Genomic DNA, 26,798 nt, shown 5'->3' on the forward strand with positions numbered 1-26,798 from the left:
TGAACAAGTGCACTATAGGAGAACACACATGTAAAAAAGTTTCAGTGGAGGTAAAATGTTATTTATTATCAGAAATAAAACAGTACAAAAGGAAAGCTTTGAAAATGAACTTATACAAAAAACATGTGCCATCAAGATTATGAAGTGGAGTAAAGGAACATACAGTAACACAGTAATGTTAGTGTGCCTGTGTGCTTCACACTGTGGACTGGAGGAATCAATCTGATTTGTTTATTTATAACGGGTGTTTGCTTTGATTGAATGGACGTTTTGGTCATACTCTTGGTGGGAGTGAAAAACAAAAACCGACAACTTCTACACAAAAAGCACACAAACGTGTCAGAAAGGAAAAAGACTGATGATATGGGGTTTCTACCATGCATTTGGTCATTGCTTTGCTGAGCTAGAGATCACAGAAATCTTATGTTGCTGGACAGGTTCCAACACTGACAGCTCCACTGACCAGGACCGCTTTGCTGAAGTTTACTTGGCTGTTGTTGATTGTCAGGTTTCTCATGCAGCCCACAAAGGCCTTCCTGGTAGCAGCACTTTCTGGAAGGAAACCATCTGAGAGGAGGTAGAAGGCATTATTAACAGCTTTATACCGACAGGACAAAATCAGGAGGAGCAATTGTCACCAGCTCACCTGGAGTGCCACCAATAAATACAGGCTTTCTGCTATCTGTGGAGCTGGGGCTCAGAGGTCCCACCACATGGTTGATCTCAGAATCCACATCCAGCTGGACAACGTTGGCATCCCGTATCACTGAAACCAAACATTACAGAACGCTTTCATTAAACATTAAACTTGACTAGCTACTGTAAAAAAATAAAAAAAATAAAAAAACATTTTTTTTTTTATTATGACACAAAAAGGCGGTTTTGCCTCTCACCCCCCACAACCCTGAAAAGGATAAGCGGAAGCGAATGGATGGATGGACACAAAAAGAGTGACTGAGCCCATTAACTCATTCCTTGACACAGAAAGCTATTTTCAGTCAGTCTTTTTGAAACCACAGGCCTCGCCCCCTGGTGGTCTTTAAATAGAATGCTGGATTAAGGCATTTGTGTGTTTATTCCTTTTTCAGACGTGGAAGATGTAACATTGCACATACAATATACAATGTCAGATTATTTTTCAGAGAGTGATGTTAGTGTGACATTAACAGTGCTGCCACAGAACACATCAATTCTGAATAATAAACCTACAGTGTGATCACAAAGGAATTCTTACCGGTAATTTTGTGCCAACTCCCCGAACACACTCCCTGTTTTGGTGACACCTTTGTGAAGAACTCACGAGTCCCATCATTTACAAGAACCACCACCTGCAAAAACACTAATGCTATAATCTGTCTAGAAGACGGCAGTTCTTTTGAATGAAAAAACTTCATTTGAACCAACACGAATGTGTGTATTTTGTGTAAAAACGTACCGCTCCTTGATGAATGTACACAGTGAAATAGTCATCTGCTGAGTGCACATGTAGTAGCACCCCTGATGCCACACGAGGGCGCACCTCCATCACCAGCTCAAACCTCGGTCCCAGGTCGAAAGAATCGTCTGAATTAGGAGGAAGATGACGTGAGGTCTGAGTTATTCTTATTTATTATGGCCCCATAACCCTTTAGCTACGTTCATCAGTTATTCTGAGGTGGGTGCGAGTGTGAAATCATTTGAGTCCTGAGTTTCTTAGGGCTTTCAGCTTTGCCTTTTCCTCTTTCGTGCTTCTTTAACACTCACACATTTTTACCACAGCTGCACTTAGGCTATCGAGTTCCCTCAGCCAGCCACACTCTCCTCATGAACACGAAAGAGACTGTGGGCCTTGTGAGGCTAATGAACTGTGTAAGTTAACAGATGCTCAGTTTGCAAACAGTTGCAGATAGTGGAAAAATATATGTGGTGTTACTCACTGTGAGAAAGATTGCACAAAACTCTGCATACAACATATTTCTAGGTTACAGAAAAATAACACAGATATTAAATTGCTAGAAACACACCCAGGACAATGTATCCTCCTTCTTCTGAGAAGTATGTTCCTCCCTCAGAGACTCCATCAAAGCATGGAGTGACCCCAAATGTGTCTGCCACAGAGGAGAGCTGCTTTCTATCAAGCTGAAGGTTCTTTATACAGCCAGTAAAGCTGTATGCAGAGTTTCTCTGAAGATGAAAGATAACAAAAAGAATGATTAATTACGATAATCCACACAGAAACAAACCTAAAAAGGCATCACAGAATATTTTAAAGAACTACTAAATAACACATTCACTTATCCACAGTAGTTCTCATATACTGATTTTTACTCTAATGTACTAAGTACTGAAAGTGCTTTCTACTACAAGCCTCAGTCACATACACATCAACACAGTACTTTTACTCTAAGTGCTCTGTCTAACATTCATGCACACTTTCACACCCCAATGAATGCATTGGGTTCAGTTTCTTCTGTCTTGCTCAGGAATACTTCAACATGTAGGGTGGAGGAGCTGGGGACCGAGCCACTGACCTTTCAGTAGACAACCTATAATGGTAGAGTAGAGCTCTACTTACAAGCAACACAACAAACTCCTGATCACTACAGAATATTTGAGGACCCTGCAGCTATAGCCCTATTTGGTCTGGTATGACTAGTGGCTCTGTATGGCTAATGACGGCTAATGCTAAGCAAAGTTTAAGTGAATGTAGCTGTGAAATCTTAGTGGTCTGTTTGATAACTTTATGACTCTTCCCTTATAAGCTTATCTTATGTAATTTCAGCATTCAACAGTAATCCCCACATTTGACCATAGTAGTTGTCATATAAGCTGTCTTTAAGGCCGCATTAAGCAATGTTTTCATAGTAAGACTGAGTCATTTGGTGACTTTATGCAAGAAAGAAGAAAGTGTATTTTATTGATCTCCGTGGGGAAACTCCTCTCTGCATTTAACCCATTCACTCAGAGAAGCAGTGGGCAGTCATTGGGCGCCCGGGGAGCAGTGTGTAGGGACGATGCCTTGCTCAGGGGTACCTCAGGGTAGCTGTTCAGGGGAATCGAACCCCCAACCTTCTGATCATGGGGTACACCACTCTACCTACCGAGCTATCCCGGCCCCCAGTGCATGTAATGTACAAGACATTGCTTTTAGGGTCACACCCCATAGAGAATTATCATCTCACACTTTTACATTTTATCAGCTTACAGTGAAATGGAGCTAGTACATCAGAAGAATGCAGCAATTATTATTTTAAACTGTTAGCTAAAGTCATTCTTATTCATCAGGAGCGATCTCTGAGTGCCTTGTGCTCCGCCCACATCTGAAAAGCAGCCAATTTTTGAACAGTGGGATTAATAGGAAGGAGAAGGGCTCCGCTATATCAGCTCCAATACTCAAAACTGAGAGGAAACCTTCTTTCTTAGGGTCACAATAGTGGTTTCCTCTTGTCTGTGGGAACAGACAGGGCTGGATGTCCACACATTTTCCGGACAAACATAGGGCTATAAATAAAGTCCTCTATAAGATTCCAGTTGTCCCATTTTTTTCTGCTGTTTAATGTTTTTCACATGGCAGATTTTGACTTGTACCTGAATATTCTTCTGGGCTCTCCCTGCAGGAACTCCTCCGACATAGAGGGGGCTGCTGATGTGCCAGGAGACGTTGTTTCCCTGAACGCTGTCTTCCAGCATTGTGAGCCCATCAACTATTAACCGCCCCACATTTCCATCACGGATAAAAATAACCTTTGGGATGAGAAAAGGTTGTCTCTTACATAAACAAACACTCATGCTGGCATAAATATAAAATTCAGTTATGGAACAAATTCATGAACTTACACTGTGCCAGGCACCATCATTGTATTTGTCTTCACTTTTGATTTTAACTTTTTGGTCTCCTACACTAAAAGTGTACACAAGTTTCCCATGGGCCAGAAAGAGTGCCATGAAATTGTCCTCTTGGGCATCAGATACATAAAAGATGAGGCCAAAAGATGAGTGGGTCTTCATTGACAAGGAGAAGTGGGACCTGGAAGAACAAAGATGAATTTAATCACACATGGAGACACAAGAATATGTGCAGCTTTAAGCAGACATGACACTGAGGTTAAAGTTCTTGTCTTGATCTACCTCTGAGAAAGGGAGTCTGGGAAGTCTGTGTAGTGCTGCCTGCTGTTGGCAATGCTGCTGAACCGGAAGGCGTGGTGAATCGATTTGGGACTTGAGGAAAGAAAGCAGGACTTGATGTTTGGCTCTGCTGATTCCTGGTCATCACTTCCTAGCTCAGTCAGCACTGGGGGGAGGCTAGATTTATCTCTGGTGACCTATGAGAACATTTATTAAATATCAGGTTATCAGTCAGCCCAAAAATGTTTGTAGAACACATTCATATTTAACTAAGGTCTGCTGTATGTGCTATTTTCACTTCACCTTTTGTGACTGTTTGGTTCCAGAAGTGTTAGCCCTGTGCCTTAACAGCAGTGCAGCCGGGGGTCGCTGTGCAGGACAGCCCTCCAGGGAAATCTGGACCTTCTCTGGGTATCTCTTAAAGTCTTCAGGCTCAATGTCCCGGTCTAGTCTACAGTGACACGGCAGAAGTGTCAAACACTCTCAACACATTATTCATTGAATAGACTGTATATAAAAGATGAAAGCACTAACCATAATGTCACCTTTGGTTTCAGCAAGTGTTTTGGCTCCCAAAATATTGTGAGTTGTTTTTGGGTTTTTTTGTTATTATTTGGAATAGCCAGAAGTGAATATAATTTATATGGATGACAGGAGGAATTACTAAGTTGCCAGCTAATGCTATCAATTCTCCAATACACATACCTTCCAATTAGTGCCACGTAACAAATGAAACATCAGTTTTCACTCATGTCTTTATCCTGTCTTCCTTCTCTCACCTCAACTGGCTGCGGCAGATGGCCGCCCCTCCCTGAGCCTGTTTCTGTTGGAGGTTTCTCCCTGTTAAAAGAGATTTTTTCCTTCCCACTGTCGCTAAAGTGCTTGCACATATGGGGTCATATGATTGATGTTTTGCTGGGCCATATCATACCGTTCACGGTTATACCGGTATAATGTTGGGCAACGATAAGAAAGTGAAATATTGCGATAGAATTTGGGTAAAACGCGCATGCGCAGTGCCTTTGTTTTCATACGCACATGGCGGAAAAAGAATGGCGGCGGCGACGGAGAATGAGAAGGGCGAAAGCAGATCGTTGAATGAAACGGATGAACCAGAAGTGGTTTGTAAAAATGCTGCAACTTCAGTGGTGTGGAACTGGTTTAGCTTTCGTTCGTCAGATCCACAACAAAGCACTATTTTTGGTAGAGCATGCTAGCAGGCCGTTGTCATTACCGTGTGTTTTTGGAAAATACAGTGCACTTAAAATCAATCCTTTGAGTTTTCTGAAAATCGACAGTGCCCTTTATAATCCCGTGTGCCTTTTGTATGAATTCTGGTTGTGTTTACTGACCTCGAAACGATTTTATGTGGTACACAGCGTTCGAAAATCAAAAAAAGGTATACTGGTGACAAACTGAGCCGATTCTGCTATGCCTGGTGCGTGGGGAAAAACTATCATTATGCTTTTTGTGACATTTTTGTTTGGTGGTGTGTCGTGTGATTTTTCTAATGTGAAATACGTGTTGTGGCTCCAAAAGGTTGGGAAACACTGATTTATCTATCTAGCTATGAAATGGCTTTTTAACATTTACTTCACTAGGACAGTGGAAGACACACAATGACTGGTCTCAGGGCAGATTCAAACCAGGTGTCTGCATTAACCTCACAATATATTTGTCACTTACTCAACCGAGTGAGCTAAATGAACACTCTGCAACACTACTGCTTTCACCATGGTAGAATTACCTACAGGGCCCGCTATACGGTTTAACCAAACTGTAAACATGTTTTTTAATGCTGCTAAATATTGTAACATGCATTTTTCTTGGCATTTTTATATTTGCTAAATTTTTCATCTTTTTAGCAGCAATCTCCATCTCCTCACAGTTTAACTTGAAATAACATAATACCCCCTCTTTTACTGGAGAGAGGGGGTGACTTACCTGTTGATGTAGGCATAGCTGATGCAGCCCGTGAAATTCTTGGAAGTGCTGCTTGGAGATCCTCCATAGTAGAAAGTCTTCTCCTCAGAATCGTATGACGATCCCGCGGCTGATGTCGGCCGCTTCTTGAACTGCTTGTCTTCGTCATCCACCAGCAATGAGTACCTGAAGTAAGGAGTTGAAGCCCCTCAGAAGATTTTCTTTAGTTGTTGATGCGCCCCTTTGGGTGCAGGGGCGTATGTGACCCATGTTTATAAAAGGATCACCAGATCTTATCAGAGATGCAGGCATCATGCACTGCACTAACGTGTTGTCTTATTCTCGTGCTGCTGTTCTTATTTGTTGTTGCATTGCCCAAAGTTGTTATTTTCCTGCAAGATATTGTCTATGCCACATGCAGTGTACCACATGCTGTAATTGTTGAAGATATATAATGTCTGCTGAAATGTTACATATGTGTGCTTTCGGTCTTTTTAGCTCTAATATCCTCATATTTAACATTTTTGACTAACTACTATCAATAAACAAGTAAATTGATATAATGTGATAATTAATAATGTTTACTAAATGACAAATGCATTTGCAACTTTACAGTAATCCAGATGATGTCCATTGATCATGTTTAGAATACTTATTGTAAAGCACATATTAGCTGGTGGATGTAGTGGCTGTGGTGTCATTCTTTTACTGGTTAGTTGTGTTTTTGCATTCACATTTGCTATTTGTTTGGAAAAAAATGTGGTTTGGATTAAACTGCAACAAGCTGTGACTAAGATATTTCTCAGTGATGCTGTAAAGCATACATAATGGATCTGATACCAAAGCATTCTGACGTCTTTCAGAACCTAGCAATTTAAAATATTGAGATAAAAATAATTTTTGTATGACAAAAACTATGATCTAAATGTAATTGTGTAATATTACTGAGTAGAAAAACAAACAAACAAAACCCACCATTAACGTGGTTAAGTTCCTATATGAAGGTTCAACCAGTGCATTCATTCTTCTTTTGAGACTTTATTTAAATGTATATAATCGAGAGGAAACAGGATGTGGAGCCTCAAAGACTAACACAGATGTGCACCAGAAGCAGCTGCCAACAGTGAAGTTAAATACTTACTTCTGATTGTTCACTGAAGCCAGTAAGAAGTGCGACCTTCCATCATTGTATTGTTTCTTGTGTGATTTGACCTTTACGCCTCTGTTGTTTAGGACCACTGCGCCATTCTCCAGGGAGATACTGAACTCGTCAGACTGAAGCAAAATAAAAAATTTTTAAGCAAGACAACGTTGCTTTAACATTGCAAAAGCATTCGTTTTGCATTTGAAAATGCATGTCCTAACACGCAGTAAACATGTATGTACATGTAGGTGTGTTTACCCCTTCATTGTGGTAGAACAAGAGTCCGCTGGGCTGCAGTGTTCTGAAGTTGAGTCCGCCCTCAAAGTTGTCAAACGGTGAAATCTTTGCTGTGGAACCGAGGTAACTCTTTCCAGAGAAATAAGCTTTGCGCGACATCTGTCAAGACGAAAACACATTTCAGTGACCTAGCAGTGGCAATATGGGCTAAAGCTGCTGGACTACACTGTCTCTTGTCTGTGCAGATGTTTACTATATTTGGTATTGGTTTCAGAGGGACACATTGCATTATCACTTAAGATGTGACGTGGTAGGTGCACAACTTACAAAGGACTCCTCTGGGCAGCCGCTGCTAATACCAATGGTGCCAGGTTCTTCCAGCAGGTTGAAGTCTTTTCTCTGGAACTGGAATCCTTTCACACAGCCCTTCAGGCCAACCACAGAGGACAGCTCTGGCCTGTGGGAACACATATATTTCAAATTTAAAGCTGCAAGAAACAAAGTCAGGAAGTTAAAAAAGAAAACTATCTACCGTACTCCAAAAGTTCTGCTGTTAGAGAGGAAGGTGCAGTCTCCAGAAGCAACTGAGAAAAACTAACCACTTATTTAAAATGACATATTATGCAGTTATTGTTGGAGACGGAAAGCAACTTTCTGGCCATGTGATGAAATAACTCAAATTTTAAATGATGTATTAACTTTACATATTCTACAAAAAGTTGTTAACAATAAGAATATAGATTATAAAGAATAGAGCTATTTCCATTTGGAGTAATTTATAGTTAGCTGGATGGCTATATCTTGGGACTTAAATGATAAATACTATTATTGTTTGTTTGCATGTATGTTTAGCTCACCTGGATTTCAGGATGCTGGAGGGAGCTCCACCTATGTAAATATCTGCGAAGGGCAGGGTGGTTTTTGGGTTCTCCATGGACTTAACATGACTCTTATCCACCAACAGTATAACCTTTTTTGACTGATGGTAGATCACTGACACCTGAGGAAATGTCCCACCACAGACAGTTATTGTAAGACATTCGCATTTTTAACTTGGGATTATTTAAGAGTTTTAATAAAGACACAAAAAGCTACCTCGTGGTATTTTGCATCATTTATTTGCAGCTTTGCTAAGTTGTTCTCTAAAAGCTTTGGCCCATTGCTGAAGCCAAAGTCATACATTAGACGCAGGATGCCATTCTTTAATTCCAAAAGAAAGAATTTATCCTGAAAAAACAGAAATGAAACATATTTATATTGGCCTTATACAGTTGTCATAAACCAGTTACTGATGATCATTATTACAGGGTTTTTTTATGAGAATAGAAATGCTGGCAGTTGACCTGCTTTACAGACTGGTAGCACATGGGTAAGAAAAACTAAAAGCTTTCGAGATGTGAGACTCTTGTAAGTTTTCCAGATGACTTACCTCATTGACCATGAGGAAAAGTACACCATCACTTGCAATAGTTCGTACTGAAATATCAAATCTTGTGACAGCATTAAACGTCCCCCTCCTCTCAATATTACTGATGAGTGCGTAGCCTTTTCCATCAAATAGGTAGCTTGCAATGCGACTCTGTGAAAATGCCAACTTGTACCTGAGAGCAGAGTTGGAAACATGATTTGGTACCTTTGACAATTTCAAACCATCTATGTGACAAATTAAGTTAAGATACATCCCTTGAAAATCAGACAGGCTAAATATGAACTTAATGTTTGAGATGTCAAAAAAAATGTCAGATTTCTGTAGCAATGTTCAGGTAAGTTGTGTTTAAATTATACAGTGGGTGGTCAATGCTTGTTGAATTTGTATTTTTTTGCCATTGAGACCCTTTGACACATACATTTAGCCATGCAAAAGTTTACCTGGGACACGGTGGAGATGTGGTTACATTTATTTTGTGAGTCTGTTTGAAATTGTAAAGACTGATGACATCGTTGTTCATCGATGACAATTCAATACATCCCACGAAAGGTGCAAGGATCAAAGGAGGTGGAAGCTGGTTTGTAACAAAGAAACAGTCACATGTCAGATTTCTAAAAGAAAGAAAGATTTCTTTATATTGAAGAAATGTTGTAATTTACATTACCTTGACATCTGGAGGGACACCCCCAACAAAAAACACTAGATCTTGGGGGTCAATGTCAAACAGGGATTCAGTGCCTGGAGCTTCACCTTTCTGGATGAACTTCTGTTCATCAGTGGAGCTCTGACTTGGGACTGTTAGGAAGACTTTTCCATGCCTGCCCAGTCTGCAAGCAAAGATCTGCAAGTTACCACTGTGACCTCCTCCTAGCTTGAACTTCATGAATGCTACCTGCTTAGCTTTCTCAAAATTTGCTAATGCACAAGAAAAGTTAACCACACTAACTGTCATGTGTGTTAGCAGGATTTCCCTTGTGTTTTGAGGAGAAAGGAAACCACTGAGACCAAGAACAAATTTTCAGTTCCTTGTCAAGATCAGCGTATTAGTAACTTATATAGCAAAGATTTTAAATATAGCCCAACAATATGTATCATTCTATGACTCTATCACGCTCACCTTCTTGAGTGAGTGTGAAGCCAGAAGGTGCTCTAGCATATGGGACATTTTTCCTGGACTTTAAATATTTGGATATAAATGGCCCCATAGTGCTGCTACTGTTCAGAAACTTCATGTGATATATGTATATAAATTTTAGTTAGGCCTTTCAGGTGTTGAATCTAGCCCAAACTGGATCCTAACCCTATATTTTATTACATACTTCAGTTGCCTAGGATTATAATCAGGGCTAGTACTGGGGTTAGGGTCACCTCTGATGACGATTTAGGCTTTAGAGTTTTCAGTCACTTTTGTGTGTTACAAAAAATCTGTATGTATGATTTTCAAATAATGCCTAGCACAATTAAAATGGCAATCACTTTTGGTTAAAGATTAGGGTTGCTTTTTTCTTTTAGCCACATAAATTTGAGTGTTTCAAAGACATAAAAATTCTAAAAAAAAAAAGGGGGGCAAATGATAACCCAAAACCCAGCCTACCCCAACCTTAACTATAGATATGCTGCCACTGATCATATGGATGTTAAGAGGTTAAAGCTCATTTACCTCTCTATTTTGACGTAGTTGAAGACTGCCGGCCATTGGCTGACAGGCTTTGAACTCAATGGGATCTCAATGTCTTCACCTCCAAGTTTATAGACAAACACCAGGATGTCATTCTTGGTGGCCAAGCCCATGTAGTCTTTTACACCCTGAAAGCAGGAGCAGCAGAAAACAGAGTGTTCATTTTACTACCAAGGCTTTCACTGTGTCATTTTAAAACACTTCAGCATGTTATAATGGTGGTACGAGTTTCCAACTGTGTGGTGTTACTTTATTTCAGTGTAGAGTGGTTTCAAAAGCTTAACTATGCATCATTTGTGACCAACTACTGCTGGGCCTATTATTCCACAGTGAAAAACATCACTGCATAGATTACAGTGATGGTAAAATCACCAAGGTGAAGCGCTGTTAAAGAGAACAAAGAGGCCCCACATTGGGTATGCTGTACTGTTTCTATACCCTGGCAGGCAGGGGAAAACAGTATTTATGTAAATGAACTTTGAAGGCACACAGATGCACCATTGTCTCAGGCGTCTCTTGGACATCTTTTGAAGGGGGCAAATGGGTGCTTTCAAAGCCATTCAAAGTCATTTCTGTTCTCATGATCACAACATGCTATTCATGCACACAAGCTCCTTTTCATCTTTGAAAGTTGGCATTTATTTTATCACAACTGATGACCCAGAAAGAGAAAGGAACAAAATTTATTCTGCCTGGATTCCTCACATTTCTGTCTCCCAAGTATAGGATGATTCGGTCCTCTATGGGATCCTTGTCAGGGTCCACCCTCATGAATAAACTGATGGATGTCATTGTCTTCAGTTCTTCCAAATTGCTGTGAGGATGAACCTCCACTGAGGACTGTCCGTTAAATTTCATGGAGACCTGGACCTGGGGCAGAAAATAAAGGAAACTGAGTTTTCTTTGTTTAGCAATTATCATCTTGATATCTGATAGCAGAACGTGAATTTAAAAAGGTTTACAGCTTCATAATGACTGGTGTGAAAATTTTAACTGGAGTAGTGGAATGGAGTAGAAGGGTTTTATTAAGTAGAAAAATTATAGGGAAGAATTTTGATAGTCAAGAGGGGATGCTGAAATACTACTTCAGAATTTAAAATGAGAACAAAGCTAACACGTCGGGTGTGTGGACAGTTTTTACTTTTCTTTTCTTTTTGTAGGGGTCACCTGTGTAGACATGGTAAGAAGAAATTTCATTTCTAAAATTTTAAAGAAAAACAAAAAAATAAGCAGAAATACAGAAACCATGGGTGGCTGTAGCTCAGGTGGCAGAGCAGGTCAGCCACTAATCAGAAGGTCGGTGGTTCGATCCCAGGCTGCCTCCGGGCTGCATGTCAAATATCCTTGGGCAAGATACTAACCCCATGTTTGCCTACTGGTGGTGGTCAGAGGGCCCGGTGGCGCCTGTGTCCGGCAGCCTCGCCTCTGTCAGTGCGCCCCAGGGCAGCTGTGGCTACAATGTAGCTTGCCATCGCCAGTGTGTGAATGTGTGTGTGAATTGGTGAATGACTGAATGTAGTGTAAAGCGCTTTGGGGTCCTATGGACTAGAAAAGCGCTATACAAATGCAGGCAGGCCATGTGTGAAAACTATGTATACCTAATGATTCAATAGATTATTATCGTATAGAATTTAAGCCCACTCTTTTTTTTCTTTTTACAATGTTCCCTCAGTTGACCGACGTTTGCATCTATACACAGTTCACTTAAGGTCTGACCACAGCATTTCAATTGGGTTGAGGTCTGGACTTTGAGTCATTGCAACACTGATTCTTTTCTTTTTTAGCTGTTGTAGATTTGTTGTGTGATGCAATCATTGTCCTGTTTCATGACCGAGTCTCTGCCAAGTTTTAGCTATTGGACAGGCAGCCTCACATCTGACTCCAGAATACAGTGGCATACAGAAAAGTTCATGGTCAACTGGATGTCAACTCGTGGTCAACTCATGGTCAGCTCGATGACTAAGGTGCCCTGCTCCTCTGGCTGTACAACAAGCCCAAATAATTTCTCATGGGAAGTCTACAGAGTCAAACATTTGCCAGTTTTGTCAATGTTTTAATTTATGCACACACAAATGTTTAAGGTGCAAGGAACTTGGGTTGTTCTTATTAACTAATATCAATTCCTCTAAATATTGTGGTATAACAACATTTTGTTTGATTGGGCCTTAGTTACAGGCTAGCTAAAGCTAACCTCAATGCTCTTTAATTATCATGATCATATATCATCATCTTTTATATTCTCTTATTAATATTTTGTTAGCTTTATTTAGTCCGTAGGTACAGTTTGTGGTTCTGCTTTCTGCTTTTGTGTTGTATTGCTATATTTACTATTTTACCATTTTTATTTAATAACTTCACTCCCCCCCTTCTTTTAGTCCAGCAAAACAATTTTTTTAATTGAAAGTGTTTAAAATTTTGTCAGATAGCTTTTTACAATTGACTGCACCATATGGCATGATTTTAAGCAACTTTATACTAGCCACAGCTGCTGCAAGCCACTTTGAAATCCACTTCCAGTCCAGCTGATCCTTATATAATTTACCTAAATGAATCAGTGTGATGTTGCTGTTCTCCCTCTTTTGTCTTTTCTTCTATGGCTCAAAATGAAAGGGTAGGAGGGGTGCAACAACAGAGCCATGTCATCAAATATAAAATGATTGCACATGGAAGTCAGTCATCCTTTGCTCTAGTGGTAATGACTAAATTGGGATATCATTACTAAGTGTGTCAAAAGGACTGAACGAACTTTCTTGGCCACACTCCGGGCCTGGGCTATGAGCTCTCTGATCCTCATGATGTTGGTGGTCACGTTGTTGACAGGCTTCTTATCCTCAACAACCTTCAGCTTGTCCAGCAGGGTAGGAACAAGCAAATTCAGGTTCTCCACTGCCAAAAAAATAATGAAGAAAAATCAACTTTAAATGTGGTTGCGAAGGAACTGTAAGTCAAAAAAGCCGATAGGAATAACAATAGCTAACATGAAAACCAGTATAGTGTGTTCTACTCATTAAATACAAATCTCATAAAATGTAGTAATTTTGATATATACCTGCTGCCCCTGCAGAGGCAACAGCCTGTTCATAGGCAGCTGTGGAGTATTCGTTATTTTTCATGTTGTTGTTCCACTCCTCTACTTTGCTGCTAATGGGGGTGATAGATTGAAGAACTTCCACTGAGCGATTCAGAGTCTCTGAAGCCACTTCTGAGGTAAACTCCAGACGTTGTGGTGTTCTGTCTGAAAATTAGTGCACATTTATAACAAACTGCAAATTCGCATGTTTAGCAACTAAAGCATTCAGTTGATGGAGATTTCTGCCAATGTCCTCCTTAGTCCTGATAATGCAGAAACTTTAAGGTAAAGAACTAATTTGGGTCCGTATTGCCAAACTATGGGAAAAAAATTGCTATGGCCAAAACAGAGAAGACATATCTGTGAAGTGAGGCTGTCCGTACGTATTTTTAAAATAGGGGAACAGAAATTGTTGAGTAAATGAGTTACTAAACCATGCACACAGACTAGGAAACTGCACAAACCTAAATGCAGAATTTTTGGATGGAAGAAGAGAAGATTATCCTTTGGACAAAGTGGGCCATATGCTAGGTTTTTATGCTAGCGGACAACAGATCACGATGTTGTCATAGTTTATTTGAGAAGGCTGTAGTTAAAGTAGTTTAATATCAAAATCTGCACATATTGTTCCTAGTATGCATTCCTGAAAGTGGTATAGTGCTATTTGTTTAAGTAGCAGAGTGTATCGGTCAAGCCCGCACCCGTGTGTATATGCAAGCTTGAGTTTCACCATTTCACAGTTTCATCAAAGTGGCAACTTTATTCAAGTCAGACTGGATTTTAGAATAAAAGGTCTGACCATTTTAGCTGAATTTCAGCAGATCAAGCTAACTGTGAATATCCTCTATTGCTCCTGTAGTTCTGTAAGGCCTACATCTCTGATTTTCAAAGAAAGCTACTTTTTAAATTTTAACTATATAAAACCCCTGGGGGATTTATTCATCGGCTGACTTTATACATCGGCTGACTTTATACATTGGCTGACTTTAGGACCAAACCACTCAAGTAAAAGAACAAAAAATTTTTTTTTGTGTGTGTGTTATTTCTTTCTTTCTTTCTTTTTTTTTTTTAATCACACATTCAATTGGAAAACCTAGCAAGGTCTGCCCTGTTAGCTATTCCAACTGTTCCAGTCTGTGCGATAAACTATAGTTTAAACACGCCACGGGCCTCCTTCTGAAACGTATAAGAAAAGTATATTCTTACCTGTTTGGAGTTCACTGATGTCCTGCACAATTTCTGAGAGTTTTTTCACGTTGTTTTCCATGGTCTCTTTGGTCTCCTCAATGTATTTTAGCTTGTCAGTCACCTCATGTTTTAGCTCTGTTACAGAAAAATGTATTAGACAACAAAAATACTATGAACAGTATAAAGCTGAAATATGACTAATATGTCCGCAATATATAATTCTGTTGAGCTCCATACCAATTTGCTCTGAATGCAGTGTGACAGATTCCTTGAAAACATTGTCACTCTGTGTTATGAGGTATTCAAGCTGCGCATTGATCCCACTGGTGGCCTAAAAGACAGATGTATGAAGAAAAATAACAAGGACTGATAGAAAGTTGAATGCAGTAAACGAATGCCTTAAAACTGCATGATCTGACATACATCTTCAGCTCTTTCGGATAAGTTGAAGGTGGTGAGTGAGGTGATGTTGGCATCGTCAACGTATTTCACTATGTTGTTGTAGACGTTGGCAGCAGTTATAGCCCTCTGTACAAAGCCATTGGCGTCACTCTTTCTCAGGTCCCTGGGGGAGACAGTGTGATTCAACTCAAGTGTTCATAATCTGCGACCTCAAGCTCAGTGAAACTGCAGAGCAGAACACGGACTGCTGTCACTAGTTGCACTGCAAGACAGCAGCATCAGAATCTGTCCACTCTCTGGAGAGCCAGCTGATTCCTCCTCCACAATGCATATATGACATCACTTAACAACTAAGTGTGTATTCCATATGTTTATCATTGTTACCAAAAACATGCAAAGAAACTGTATTATTCTAACATTTTATATATGATAGAAATTAGGAAAAACTTCATAGGTCACAAATAAATACTATATGAAGCATGAAATGTTTAATAAGTTTAATAAATGGTTCCTATCCGGGCAAAAGTCTACTAAAAGCTACTATGTGCAACTGTGTGCTACACAGGTTTATTTCAGATGGATGTCTCACTCTTCCAGCTCATTGGCTTGTCTCTCCAGCCCCTCAGCATGTCTGTCAGCCTTCTGAACCAGATCTCTGTCAACCAGTGAGAGGCGCTCCGTCTTCTCTGTCAGCTTTTGGCTGGCACCATCGATTGCTGCATGGTACTCAGTCACGTTCTGCACACAGATGCGCACGCACGCACGCACGCACACACACACACACACACACACACACACCTCAATTACCTCGAGACGTGCTTTCATGTTCCAGCCTGTAACATTCAGTAATCTCTGTTTAGCTTGTAACTACTGTAGGTAACAATATCAGAAAAGATTTTTTAGCTTGAGATTATTTATTTCAAGTCCAAAAAGCTACAATATGCACACACACACACACACACACACACACACACACGCACGCACGCACACACACACACACACACACACACACACACTTGCTAACATTGTTACTTTCAGATTATTGTAATTCCCTCCAGAGTAACTTAATACAGAGCTACTTGACTAAAACAGGAAAGCACTTTGAGAATGCTGCTTATTCAATTTTCTTTCCAGCAATCCATAAATTGCTTCCAAATCAAATTGCCCAGCAGTGCAATGTAACACAGACCAGGTCAAGTCTTAGCAATCATTTCTGGAATGAATTCAATTTAATCCTTGGGATATTGGGATATTACAACCCCATAATTAGATTATGCTACCTTGGTATGATACATAGCCTTTGTTCAGTAGGCCATGAAGAAACCTGACCATCATTATAAAAGTAGGGCCTGAGATATTTTTAGTCTCATCAGACCGTAATTTGCCTCACCTTTCCCAAAGTGTCCACCTCAGCCACAGTTCTCTCTGATTGGGCGATAAAGTCTCTGGCTGCTTCCAAAGTGTCGTTGACAGTGTCATGGTTCTCCATTAGCCTCTGCAACTTCACCTAGGATGCAGGGAAAGAAAGAGAGCACCATTTTTTTTTTTTTTAACCAGAGTCCAGTACTTCTTGGGGGGTTTGTTTGTTAGATATTCTTAACATGTCAAAATTCTAGGCCAGGGGTCGGCAACCTGCGGCTCCGGAGCCGCATGCGGCTCTTTAGTCCTTATAGTGCGGCTCCGTGCGGTTTGGGAAAATAAATTAGAAGCATTTAGCTGAAGTGTATTTTATTTATGTTAGTTATTTTTTTTAACTTGTAGTTCTAAATTGGAAGATTATTGTGACATTGAAATATAAAAATAAAATTATATTTTATTATTTTTTCATTGATCAAAATAAGCGTCACACTCGCAGAAGTCGGTGTACCCACTGAAACGACATGCATTTATAGAGACTTTCAACCCCAGGTAGGCCAGTTATGGATCTTCGGATCCACATTATGTCAGCAGCTATTCTCCACCGTGAACTATGTTAAAAACAAACACCGCTCGCGCCTCACAGATGACAGCTTACAGTCCTGCGTAAAGATGAAAGTGACTTCGTACAGCCCCGAGTTGCAGACGCTGTGCGCAGAGGCTTAGGAGCAGAAGTCCCATTGTAAACATATCACGGCAGACCCGACGATGTTTCCATGAACATGCTTTTCACACACGATTGCTGTACGTATACAGCCGGCTGTAGCTTTTCAGCTCACAGCCCGACACATACCAACAACAGCATAGATAGCACAGACGTTAATGCGGCGAGGCGTGATTACGGGTGCCGCTCAGGTGCGTCTGCCTCCCCTGCAGCAGTGCTGCAGACCACGCCCCGCCACACACATTAACCTGGTAAAATACATATTTAGGCAGAATTTTGCAAAGATCTATTTTTCATTTTTTAGCAGCATAGTGCATTTTTTTCCAATTATTTCTTTAAAAGACAGATCAAGGCTTCAAAAGCCCAAAGGCGATATAAGGGTGGCGGCTCACAACAGTTTCTGTTTGCTACATGGATCATTTTAGTTCAGGTTGGTGTCTGTCCTTTTGTTATGTTTCTTTAAGAGTTCAAAATGTGTTAATTACATAAATAAAATGTAATTTTCTCTGTAGCACTTCATGGATTTCATAAGCAACACACCTTAGTTGTTCACACAAAGCATCAAGGTAAAAAACAATATATACAGTGTTATCTTCATTTTAGATGTCAAAAAGTATTTGCGGCTCCCAGTGTTTTCTTTTGCGTGGAAACCGGGTCCAAATGGCTCTTTGTGTCTTAAAGGTTGCTGACCCGTGTTCTAGGCTTTCCTGCAGATTCTGAAGAAAACACTGCTAATAAGTGCCAATATGTGATTATCATTGAATAGGATTCTAAAGATTTTCCTGTTTAGTCCTGTTTAAAGACTAAACAAATGTTAAAGTGGTTATAGAGGTCAAAAATCAATGATATTCCCAAAGACTTTACGTCAAGTTTTGAGTCTGATGCATTTTTGAAATAACTGCTTTAAAAAGACTAAAGGGCTAAAACACTTCATCACTGGCTTTACTTTGGAAGCAATGTTAATCTTTCATATGCAGCGTAGAAGTATTCGTGTTTGCGTATATTTTTGTTGCAAGTAATTTTAAATGTCACATAGTTAATAGCTATACTATTTAATAAATAGTCTTATTTAGTGGAATCATAATATTTATGCTGTTCCATTCAAGCAGTATGTTAGGCATGTATGTTACAGATAATAGATTCAGCATCCACACCCCACTTTTAATTTGACTGCATGACTGAGTATTGTACAGGGATGAGATCATCTGATTGGCTGTGGTCAGCCAGCAGCATACAGCCACATACTGGTGTCGACCAGTCTGCTGAGGCTAGGTAGAGCCCTGGATTAGGAGAGGCTCTGTGTTTGGCTAGGAAGCTATTCATGGCAGACACCCTGATCATGGAGATCCCCACTCCTGATAACACGCATGCTCACAAGTAACCAAATGCAGAGTCCAACAGGAGCTGCTCTGCTGCATCCCTGGATTTCGATTATGACCAGATGTTTTTATGTCGACTAATTAAAATTTTGACTCTATTATAAAAACAAAAACTGTGCTATAGCTAGATAAAAAAATGTTTAAAGGTTATGTCCTTTGTTCTGACCAATTAAGCTTTAAAATTAATTTTAGGACTCATAGAAATCCCTCAGTATCTGGTCTGAAGAGGAGAGATATTGGGCCATTCCATCTCAAGTCAGCAAATCTTTACATTTTCTGCTCAACCGTCTCTAAATTGCCTAGAAGTTTTATGGAGTATTCACTAGTTAAAAAAAAAATTTGAGCATACACTTGCTAACTAACTTCACATTGCAAAAGGCAACTAGTGACAATGTCTGAATACATATGGTTATATTTCATAAAAATGCAAAAGAAAACTTTTAATATTTTTTTAACATGAAATTCTTAGTCACAAAAAGGAAGGAAATTATATTTTAAATCAACTTTCATGCTGGATTGAACAAACACAACAAGTTGTATTGTGGAAATATCTCTAGATAGTGTAATCCGAATAGAACAAAATTCTGGAATTTCCAAATGGTATTTTAACTATAACTATAACATAGTTTTGTTAATTATGTACATATTTTTTATTTTTATGACCTTTTCCTCTCCTACTATCCAACCTCTCAGGGCAGATGGCTGGCCTTCCCTGAGCCTGCTGGAGGTTTCTTCCTGTTAAAAGGGAGTTAAAAGGAACTTCCCAGATGTTTAAAAAAAACACCCCTGCTCTCGGTCTATTCAACATGTACATTATGTGCATCTTAGTGTTTTTGCAGAGAAGTGTTTTGTTTTTTTTCCCTCTTGGGATAAGACTTGGCTGGGTGCATCATGAGAAAGTCAGTCATGTTTGTGTGGGTAGGCTGTGAATATTATCGTGGGAAAAACACTTGCATTGCAATGTTGCTTTTTCCCCTGTGCAGGCCCCCTTCTAATGTAACTCCCACAGATGGTTTTAAGTTTCTGTTCTCATCACCTAAATACCACAGTAATAGAGTTCTCTGACATGACCGGCAAAGTACAACCAGATCTCCTTCTCTCTCTGCTCTTTTGCAACTGTGCATTTCGGACTAAGAACACGCTGTACTTCTGTCTTTAAATGCCAGGTACTAGTGTGAAAAATCACAACTCAACACTGTTTGAAGTATTCTGAGTTGAAAAAAGGAAGAAATAAGCCATTCTATAGAAGTAAAAACTAACAGAGAATCAAACATAGTGTAGATGGGAGAGGGAAGTAGGGCGCTGTAAGAGCTGAGGGGGGTCACGGGAAATTACCTCATGCCTCTGGAATTTGAGGACACTAGCTCGGTTCTTATTCTCCGCCTCGTGCACATTGCTGTCTGCTTTTGCAAGAAAGCCTTGAGCTTCTGACAGTCTGCCGGAAAAGCGGGACAAGACCTCTCGGACAGACGGGAGGCGGCTGTTTGTGATCATCAGCTTCTTTTCCAACTGCCGAATGCGGCCCAGCACTGCAAACATGACCAGAAACATTAGCTGAAATTTTATCACCACTGCTAACACATTGGAGTGACTCAGGGTGCTGTTTTTGTAGAACTTGTGAGTCTTTTCATCCACAGCAGTTATATTATAAATGGTAAATGGACTGATTCTTATCTAGCTCATTTTTACTCTGAGCACTCAAAGCGACCTGCTACATACATTTGTATGCATTATCTGATGCAGAAAATGTATTCTTTTAACCTTTTAACATCTACCAGGTCATGACTGAACCACTGAACCAGTCTTTTACATGCATGTTTGGCCTTACAGTTCTGCTGTGGTATGATTCCATTGGGCTATAGGGGGTAGGTATGAACCCAACCCGATACCTTAAAAGGTTGCCACCATTCAACTTGATGCTACCAGCCTGTTTTGCACATGTGCATGTTTACAAAAAATGTGCATGCTTTGAATATCAAAATAATGTTCATATAATGTTGCATCTCCAACCCTTGCTCACTACAGTGTAATAGGGATATAGTGATGTAATCATGCGCAGGTGTTTGCTGTGTAACTGTTGTGTGTCTTACAGTCATGGGCCTCTGTGGACTCGCCAGTGGCGATTGGTTCTCCTGGAGAAAGGTCTATTTTCCTCATCAAAGCCACTATTTCCTCAGCGTCCGCTGAGCTCTTTCTCACCACCTCAGGATCCACTTCCTGCTGGATACTGTACACCTCCCAATCGTGGATCATCTCTGTATGAACGTGTAACATCAAAACCCAGTTAAGCTAGGTAAAATACATTTAGACATAGCACACAGTTTCACTATTTAATTCACCGGACACAGCAACAAAACAGGCTTTTGCGTTTGAGAGTTGTTTGATACCTTCAATGCGTATGTTTAGATCAGTCAGATTTATGCTGAGCTGTTCAGCGAGTGTGAAGGTCTCCAGTGTGTCATTATCCAACATGTTCCACAGAATGTTCACCACACTTTCCTGAAAAGCCACAAATAAAGAGATAAGTCAAAGCCTAAAATCAAACATTTTAATAAATGTAAATAAATGTAGCATCTTAAATGCTGTGACAGGTTATTATTTATAAAAGCATAAAAATATGCGTCGGGAAAGTATGACCTGCAAGTTGATATTGAGTAATATAATTTCTACATTATTGTAAGTGAAAAAATAGCTAGACTGCAGACACACAAACACTAGCTTTAAACATCTAAAGGTTTGATGGTGCTCACCGATTTCCCTAGCTCTCTGATGTCCAGTACCACAACATCTGTGGCCTCTTTCAGCTCCTCAGTCTGGGCCTGCATTACAGACGACTTGTTTCTCCAAACTCGATACCCACTCTGAAAGGAAGACAGGAGTGAAGTAGAAATAATGAAAACTCACTGCAGGAATTCATGCATCAGAATTTAAATAGCAGCATTTCTGTCTGTCTCTGTAGAAATGTCTTACATTCCACACATTTAAAGCTAAAAATGTAAAGGAAGCTACAACTATCATAGAGCTAACATTGTAATATGTTTGTGCAAAAATAAAGCCGAACTATCAGAATTAATTGGAAGGTAAACTATGAACAGAAACTGAATGTTGTGGGTGTAGTTGCTAATTCTTGCTAATTTGGTGCTATGCAAATTGTATTATTGTAGGGTCTTTACCTTACAATATTGTTGTGATGTGGCGATATATAAATGAAATTGATATTGAAAAGTCAAATCAAAGTTGTGAGGTCAAAAACCAAAACAATGAGCTTAAACAGTGATGCTACTGAAGCTAAAATGCTTCATACATTTGTGCGGCAACTGTCAAGCTACATGACAATTCTTAGATTCATCAGTATGAGCAATGTACCTCCCAGCACACATAAACTTTTGCACATTATATGTATAAAAAGGTTTTACTAGTGCAGTTTCATTTTACCTTTATAGCAGTAATACATATAAATGTGCATGTACCTGCAGTTGATGAGCAGTATAGTTGTAGTATTTCACTCTATCGTTAGCAGCAGCACCTGTGGTAATGTTCAACACTCCAACTTTTAGCTGGTCCAGTGTCTTATTGGAGTGCTCCATGTCTTTAATCAGATGCCAGATACACTGATCACAAGCTAAAGTCAGGAAAAAGAACGAAAAACCCAACTTGGATCAGAGCTGTTCACATAATTTTCCTTTAGTTAGTGAATTTCTGCCGCTGTTGTTTGTTGCACTTACTGATGTTGCACAGGTTGACCGTTGAAGACTCTGCCAGGCATCCTCCTGTATGCATATCACAGAAGCCACTCTCACAGTCACACTCTATTAAAAAACCCCAACAAAAACAGACACTTCATTCAGTTTAAAATTTTCACCAGCTGGAAACAAGACATTAAAATCTGCAGATGTTCACTTGGCTTGAGGCCTGCACATCTGTCTTGTGGTTTCTTTAGTGTGTGACTCCTTATTTAAGCAGCTGTGTATGTATATAGATTTGGAATTGGGCGTTGATGTCATCCAACTCTCACAGTGATAGTCACTGGCCACAGAGACTATCAAAGCTTCCAGCAGATGTTCCTCTGACATCATTAACACCCGAGGTCAAAAGTAAGAAAGTAAAACACTTACTGTTACTGTCTCTGCATTGAATCTCGGACGTCTGTGCTTTACTTTACTTTGGATTCCTTACTTTTTCCGAAAAGCCTAATTACTATTAGGTTTAAGACATTTGAGGGGAATACATAAAAGACATTTCTATTATTATGTCCAGCACCTACACAACAGATTAAAAAGGCAGAAAAAACACATCTAATTAATGATGTCAGTCCCCTCTCACATGGGATCAGGTCCCAGTGTAGACTTTTAATTAGCCTTTTAAAATTGAAACCGGCCACAGCAGTTGGGTCTGGTTCTACCGAAGGTTTTTTGTTAAAAGGGAGTTTTTCCTTGAGCGTCGAGGTGGCTGTTGAAAAGTAAAACTGAAAAACGCAACGCTCTTAACAGCTCAGCAATATCAAAAAATGTGAAAAGTTTATATTCAGTTAAATTGGTATTTTTTAAAAATATTATTATATTTAAAATTTTTACCAGAGTGTTTTTAAAAACAATTTTTATTTCTACTTAAGCGAAGAATTTGTACTTTTACCACATCCAATGAACATTAAAACAACAGTGGGTGTGGGAACATGAGCGTTCAGTGCAGTCTTTTCCTCTGGGAATCTACACTGAATGTTTTTAACAAATGCTGATTATGTCAAGTTATCTGCCCTACTGTGTACAGGCAGATAACTTACTCTGGCAGCCAGAGGGGCTATAATTCCAGTATCCTGGGAGACAGCGCTCGCAGTAACGACCTCCAGCCCCCGGGCGACATGGACAGCTGTGGGTGAGAGGATGGCAGGTGGACCGGAGGGAAGCTGGCCCACAGTCGCACCTCCGGCAGCCCTGACAACTGGAGAAACCCGAGTAGCCTTCCTAGATTACAAGAGTGAAAAACAGTGTTGGACTCCAGTTATTGGGCTCTTCCAGTTCATTTTGAAGCAGGCTCTGTGCATAATATAAGAGATAAATGCTGTGCTCTGATGTCATTGTAAGGGTCAAAATACAGTTCGCAGTAACTACTGTAGATCTTAGAAAAAAAATGTAGGCAAATCATTCAGCTGTAACTGCTTCCATCTTTTTTATGTTCTCACTTGAGAGTTCAGCTGCTTTCATCTGCAGCTTTCATGCTTCATGTAACAGTTGCCCTGTTTTCAGTACTTTTCCCTTAACCTCACAATGACCCTTGCAGACATTTCGTAACTGCAGCTTTTTGTGTTTTTGCTTGAACTCATGCATCGACTTCATCTTTTCATCGACACACGCATACATAAATTCACAAAAAATAAACTAGACCTATTTTGGCTTTTATATTGCCTTTTTCTTCTAAAGAATCTTAGCTTATTTATTATATGTTTGAACTGCCTTCTTGAGTCTGCTCCTCGTATGTTCTATGAAGTTTTATCCTGGGCAGTGGCTGAGTGATGTAAGGCTGGTCCTGCCCTGTAGCCACTCCATCCCAGTCTCATAACAGAATATGGAATAGTCGGAAAAAGGCTTTCTGTTTGTCTGGGAGGATCAATTTATAACTTGTCTATTTTGACAGAAAGTTTGTTTGATGTCAGAGAAAGTTGGAAGGTGTTACAATGGTAGCCAAGCCAAACCACGATCTTTTATTATTATTCTTACCTAACCGAGGAACTTGCCTAAGCCTAGTTGTCAGTGCCTAATTGTACACAAAGGGACATATTTTTTATTAATAAAGAAGAAATAAGAGTTGCAATAAAGAAGCTCACGTGCTGTGTCTCACCTCACACTGGTCGCACAGCCGTCCAGTGACTCCCGGCTTGCAGTGACACACTCCTGTCCTGTCATCGCATGAAGAGGTGCCACATTTGTCACACTCGCACTCTAGAAAAGACATGGGATGTATGGAGTGATGAGAACACCAGAGGTCAAATTATGTCACGAGTATGGTGGAAAGGGTTATTTTTGGACTTGCAGGGCCTCTAAAGGCATACGATAATCCTTGATATGGAATTGAGACCATGTGTCTTTGCAACAGAGCAACTTCAAGGTTGTGTGGGGCTAAAAACTGCACTTTTGTCACCTTTTGTCATCTCTTTTAAGCAGCTAAGGTTAAACTGAGTAAATAAGTTGTAAAAAATAGTCCTCCTGTGAAGTACTCTATGGCGACTTCAGGACAGTGTGACACAATAGTGCAGGTCAGTGTGTGCAGTCTGCAATGAGCTGCTGGAATGCCTGACTACTGTCACTGAGTTTATGACAAGAATGTTGAACAGCCAGCCAGAACAACTGCATCAACAAACTTCATTAATCTCCCATCATTACATTACACACCCATCTATGCGACTGGCTTAAGATACACAAATTACATTGTTGGGGTATCGTGTGAGAACTGCCATAAAACATTGAGGAACAATGCTTTCATGCATCAAACATTAGCTATCCCATAGGAAATACCCCCCAAAGTATGGGTATTCACCCATTATCCCCACCTCTGCAGTCCTTGGCACTGATGGCATCGCCATAGAACCCTGGGGTGCACCTCTCACAGTTGGCACCGGCAGTGTTTCCCCAGCAGTGCTGGCAGTGGCCCGTCACATTGTGACACTCGTTGAAAATCAGGTTGGGGTCAGTGTTACCATTGCAGTCGCACCTCTTACAGGAACTACCAGTCGTCATTGGGCTGCCATAGTAACCGGGAGCACACCTGGATGGAAGAAAGTGCAGATGACTGAGAGCCTCACTGTCTAACACAGTAAAGTAAAATCTACTTTTGGAAAATCTTTTTGACCTTTGTTACAAGACAAGCAAAGCTAATGATTGTTGTAGCTTTATGCCTAAATTGGACATTATTCAGTTTTAAATGTTAACACATAACTAAAAGCTCAGCACGATCTGATATCCTCGTGTTGGTGTTGTTCCCAGATCATCATACTAAATGTTGTTCCAGGATCAACATTGCAAGTGACCAATCAGAATGTTGTGACGTCATACTTTTGCAACTTCGGGAAAAACCGGCGTAAAACAAAAAACTGTACTTAAGCTGCGAGAAACCGCCTCTGTCCGCCGATCAACGGATCCTGACCCTAACCCTAACACTAACAGTAACCCTTTAATAAACAGTAAGCAGAATTGATATTGTCCTTGCAACATTGGAATTTCATAAATGCACGAATGGCTTGGTGCGCAAAGGAATAACGTCACAACAATGTGATTGGTCACTTGCAATGTTGAACCTGGAACAACATTTTCATGATGGTCTGGGAACAACACCAACATGAGGATATCAGATCATCCAAAAGCTCATGACTTTCTTCCTCGTTGTTTAAAAAAAACAAAACAAACAAAGCTAAGGCTGCTCTCATGAACCAGTTAGAAGTGATCCGTAAGCTTTAGCAAATTACTAGCAAAATCTATTCATCTTGGGTGTGAGCATAAGTCCTATGCATATAAATGACAGTGTATGTGATGTTGCACTTTACAGAGATCTCATGTTTTCATAAATGTTGTGGTGTTTAAAAGTTTTGTACTATATATGGCAGTTGGAGTTAGATGCTGTATAGATATTGTGGCCATTCCAATATTAAGTAAGTAAGATAAAATAAGTGTGAATGTTGTGAACCTAAATATATTTTATGTGTTTCATTGACATGAAACTCTGCTCAGTCTGTAACGTGTACCTTTTTATTGAATGCGCAGGTAATGCAGTTATGTTATAATTGATTTACATAATTTACTGATTGCTTGTTCAAGGCCTTCTCAGCACAGACCTCTCACAGTAATTTCCAGAGTAGCCCTCTTGGCACTTGCACCGTGGAGTGGCACCTCCTTTGTCACAGTGCACTGCAAAGCTGGGCGGACACACAGAAGAAAATATTTTTGAGATGTCTGTCAGTCTTGTGGCAACACAAGCAACAGCAGAGCAGCTTACTTATTGGATGGGATGGGGAGGGGGCAGGCACATGGTTGGCAGGTGTGGCGTCCACCCAGGCCAGGAGTCAGAATGTAGCCATCTTCACACATTTCACAGAGATCACCCATGCTGTGGTATTTGCAGTTCTGCGAGAGGAAATATTATGTTTACGACAACATTTGTGTACCCGGGCACCTTA

General features: G+C 40.1%; 1 protein-coding gene across 1 annotated transcript in view; it reads right to left on the minus strand.

Moving 5' to 3' along the window:
* Positions 1-50: 50 nt before the first annotated feature.
* The window catches only part of lama4 (laminin, alpha 4), a 32,839-nt gene continuing 6,091 nt past the window's right edge, over positions 51-26,798 (minus strand). Inside the window, exons 3-40 of the mRNA XM_085372208.1 lie at positions 26,618-26,745; positions 26,457-26,537; positions 25,179-25,393; positions 24,470-24,570; positions 23,415-23,595; positions 22,360-22,443; positions 22,105-22,256; positions 21,385-21,495; positions 21,022-21,133; positions 20,725-20,889; positions 19,970-20,163; positions 16,566-16,682; positions 15,765-15,913; positions 15,197-15,338; positions 15,011-15,104; positions 14,792-14,908; positions 13,565-13,750; positions 13,262-13,401; positions 11,221-11,385; positions 10,498-10,643; positions 9,502-9,664; positions 9,278-9,411; positions 8,838-9,009; positions 8,504-8,635; positions 8,266-8,408; positions 7,736-7,865; positions 7,430-7,567; positions 7,169-7,302; positions 6,049-6,213; positions 4,408-4,555; positions 4,108-4,301; positions 3,817-4,006; positions 3,568-3,723; positions 2,004-2,163; positions 1,436-1,563; positions 1,235-1,328; positions 647-766; positions 51-567 (exon numbers count right to left, since the gene is read on the minus strand). Of these exons, the coding sequence (XP_085228334.1) occupies positions 422-567; positions 647-766; positions 1,235-1,328; positions 1,436-1,563; positions 2,004-2,163; positions 3,568-3,723; positions 3,817-4,006; positions 4,108-4,301; positions 4,408-4,555; positions 6,049-6,213; positions 7,169-7,302; positions 7,430-7,567; positions 7,736-7,865; positions 8,266-8,408; positions 8,504-8,635; positions 8,838-9,009; positions 9,278-9,411; positions 9,502-9,664; positions 10,498-10,643; positions 11,221-11,385; positions 13,262-13,401; positions 13,565-13,750; positions 14,792-14,908; positions 15,011-15,104; positions 15,197-15,338; positions 15,765-15,913; positions 16,566-16,682; positions 19,970-20,163; positions 20,725-20,889; positions 21,022-21,133; positions 21,385-21,495; positions 22,105-22,256; positions 22,360-22,443; positions 23,415-23,595; positions 24,470-24,570; positions 25,179-25,393; positions 26,457-26,537; positions 26,618-26,745 (5,427 nt within the window). The 3' untranslated portion in view covers positions 51-421. The remainder of the gene's footprint in view (positions 568-646; positions 767-1,234; positions 1,329-1,435; positions 1,564-2,003; positions 2,164-3,567; positions 3,724-3,816; positions 4,007-4,107; positions 4,302-4,407; positions 4,556-6,048; positions 6,214-7,168; positions 7,303-7,429; positions 7,568-7,735; positions 7,866-8,265; positions 8,409-8,503; positions 8,636-8,837; positions 9,010-9,277; positions 9,412-9,501; positions 9,665-10,497; positions 10,644-11,220; positions 11,386-13,261; positions 13,402-13,564; positions 13,751-14,791; positions 14,909-15,010; positions 15,105-15,196; positions 15,339-15,764; positions 15,914-16,565; positions 16,683-19,969; positions 20,164-20,724; positions 20,890-21,021; positions 21,134-21,384; positions 21,496-22,104; positions 22,257-22,359; positions 22,444-23,414; positions 23,596-24,469; positions 24,571-25,178; positions 25,394-26,456; positions 26,538-26,617; positions 26,746-26,798) is intronic.

Source organism: Diplotaxodon limnothrissa, linkage group LG15, assembly GCF_057381915.1.
Source record: "Diplotaxodon limnothrissa isolate DT_005_m linkage group LG15, D_limnothrissa_male_GT1.1, whole genome shotgun sequence".
Taxonomy (NCBI): Eukaryota; Metazoa; Chordata; class Actinopteri; order Cichliformes; family Cichlidae; genus Diplotaxodon; species Diplotaxodon limnothrissa.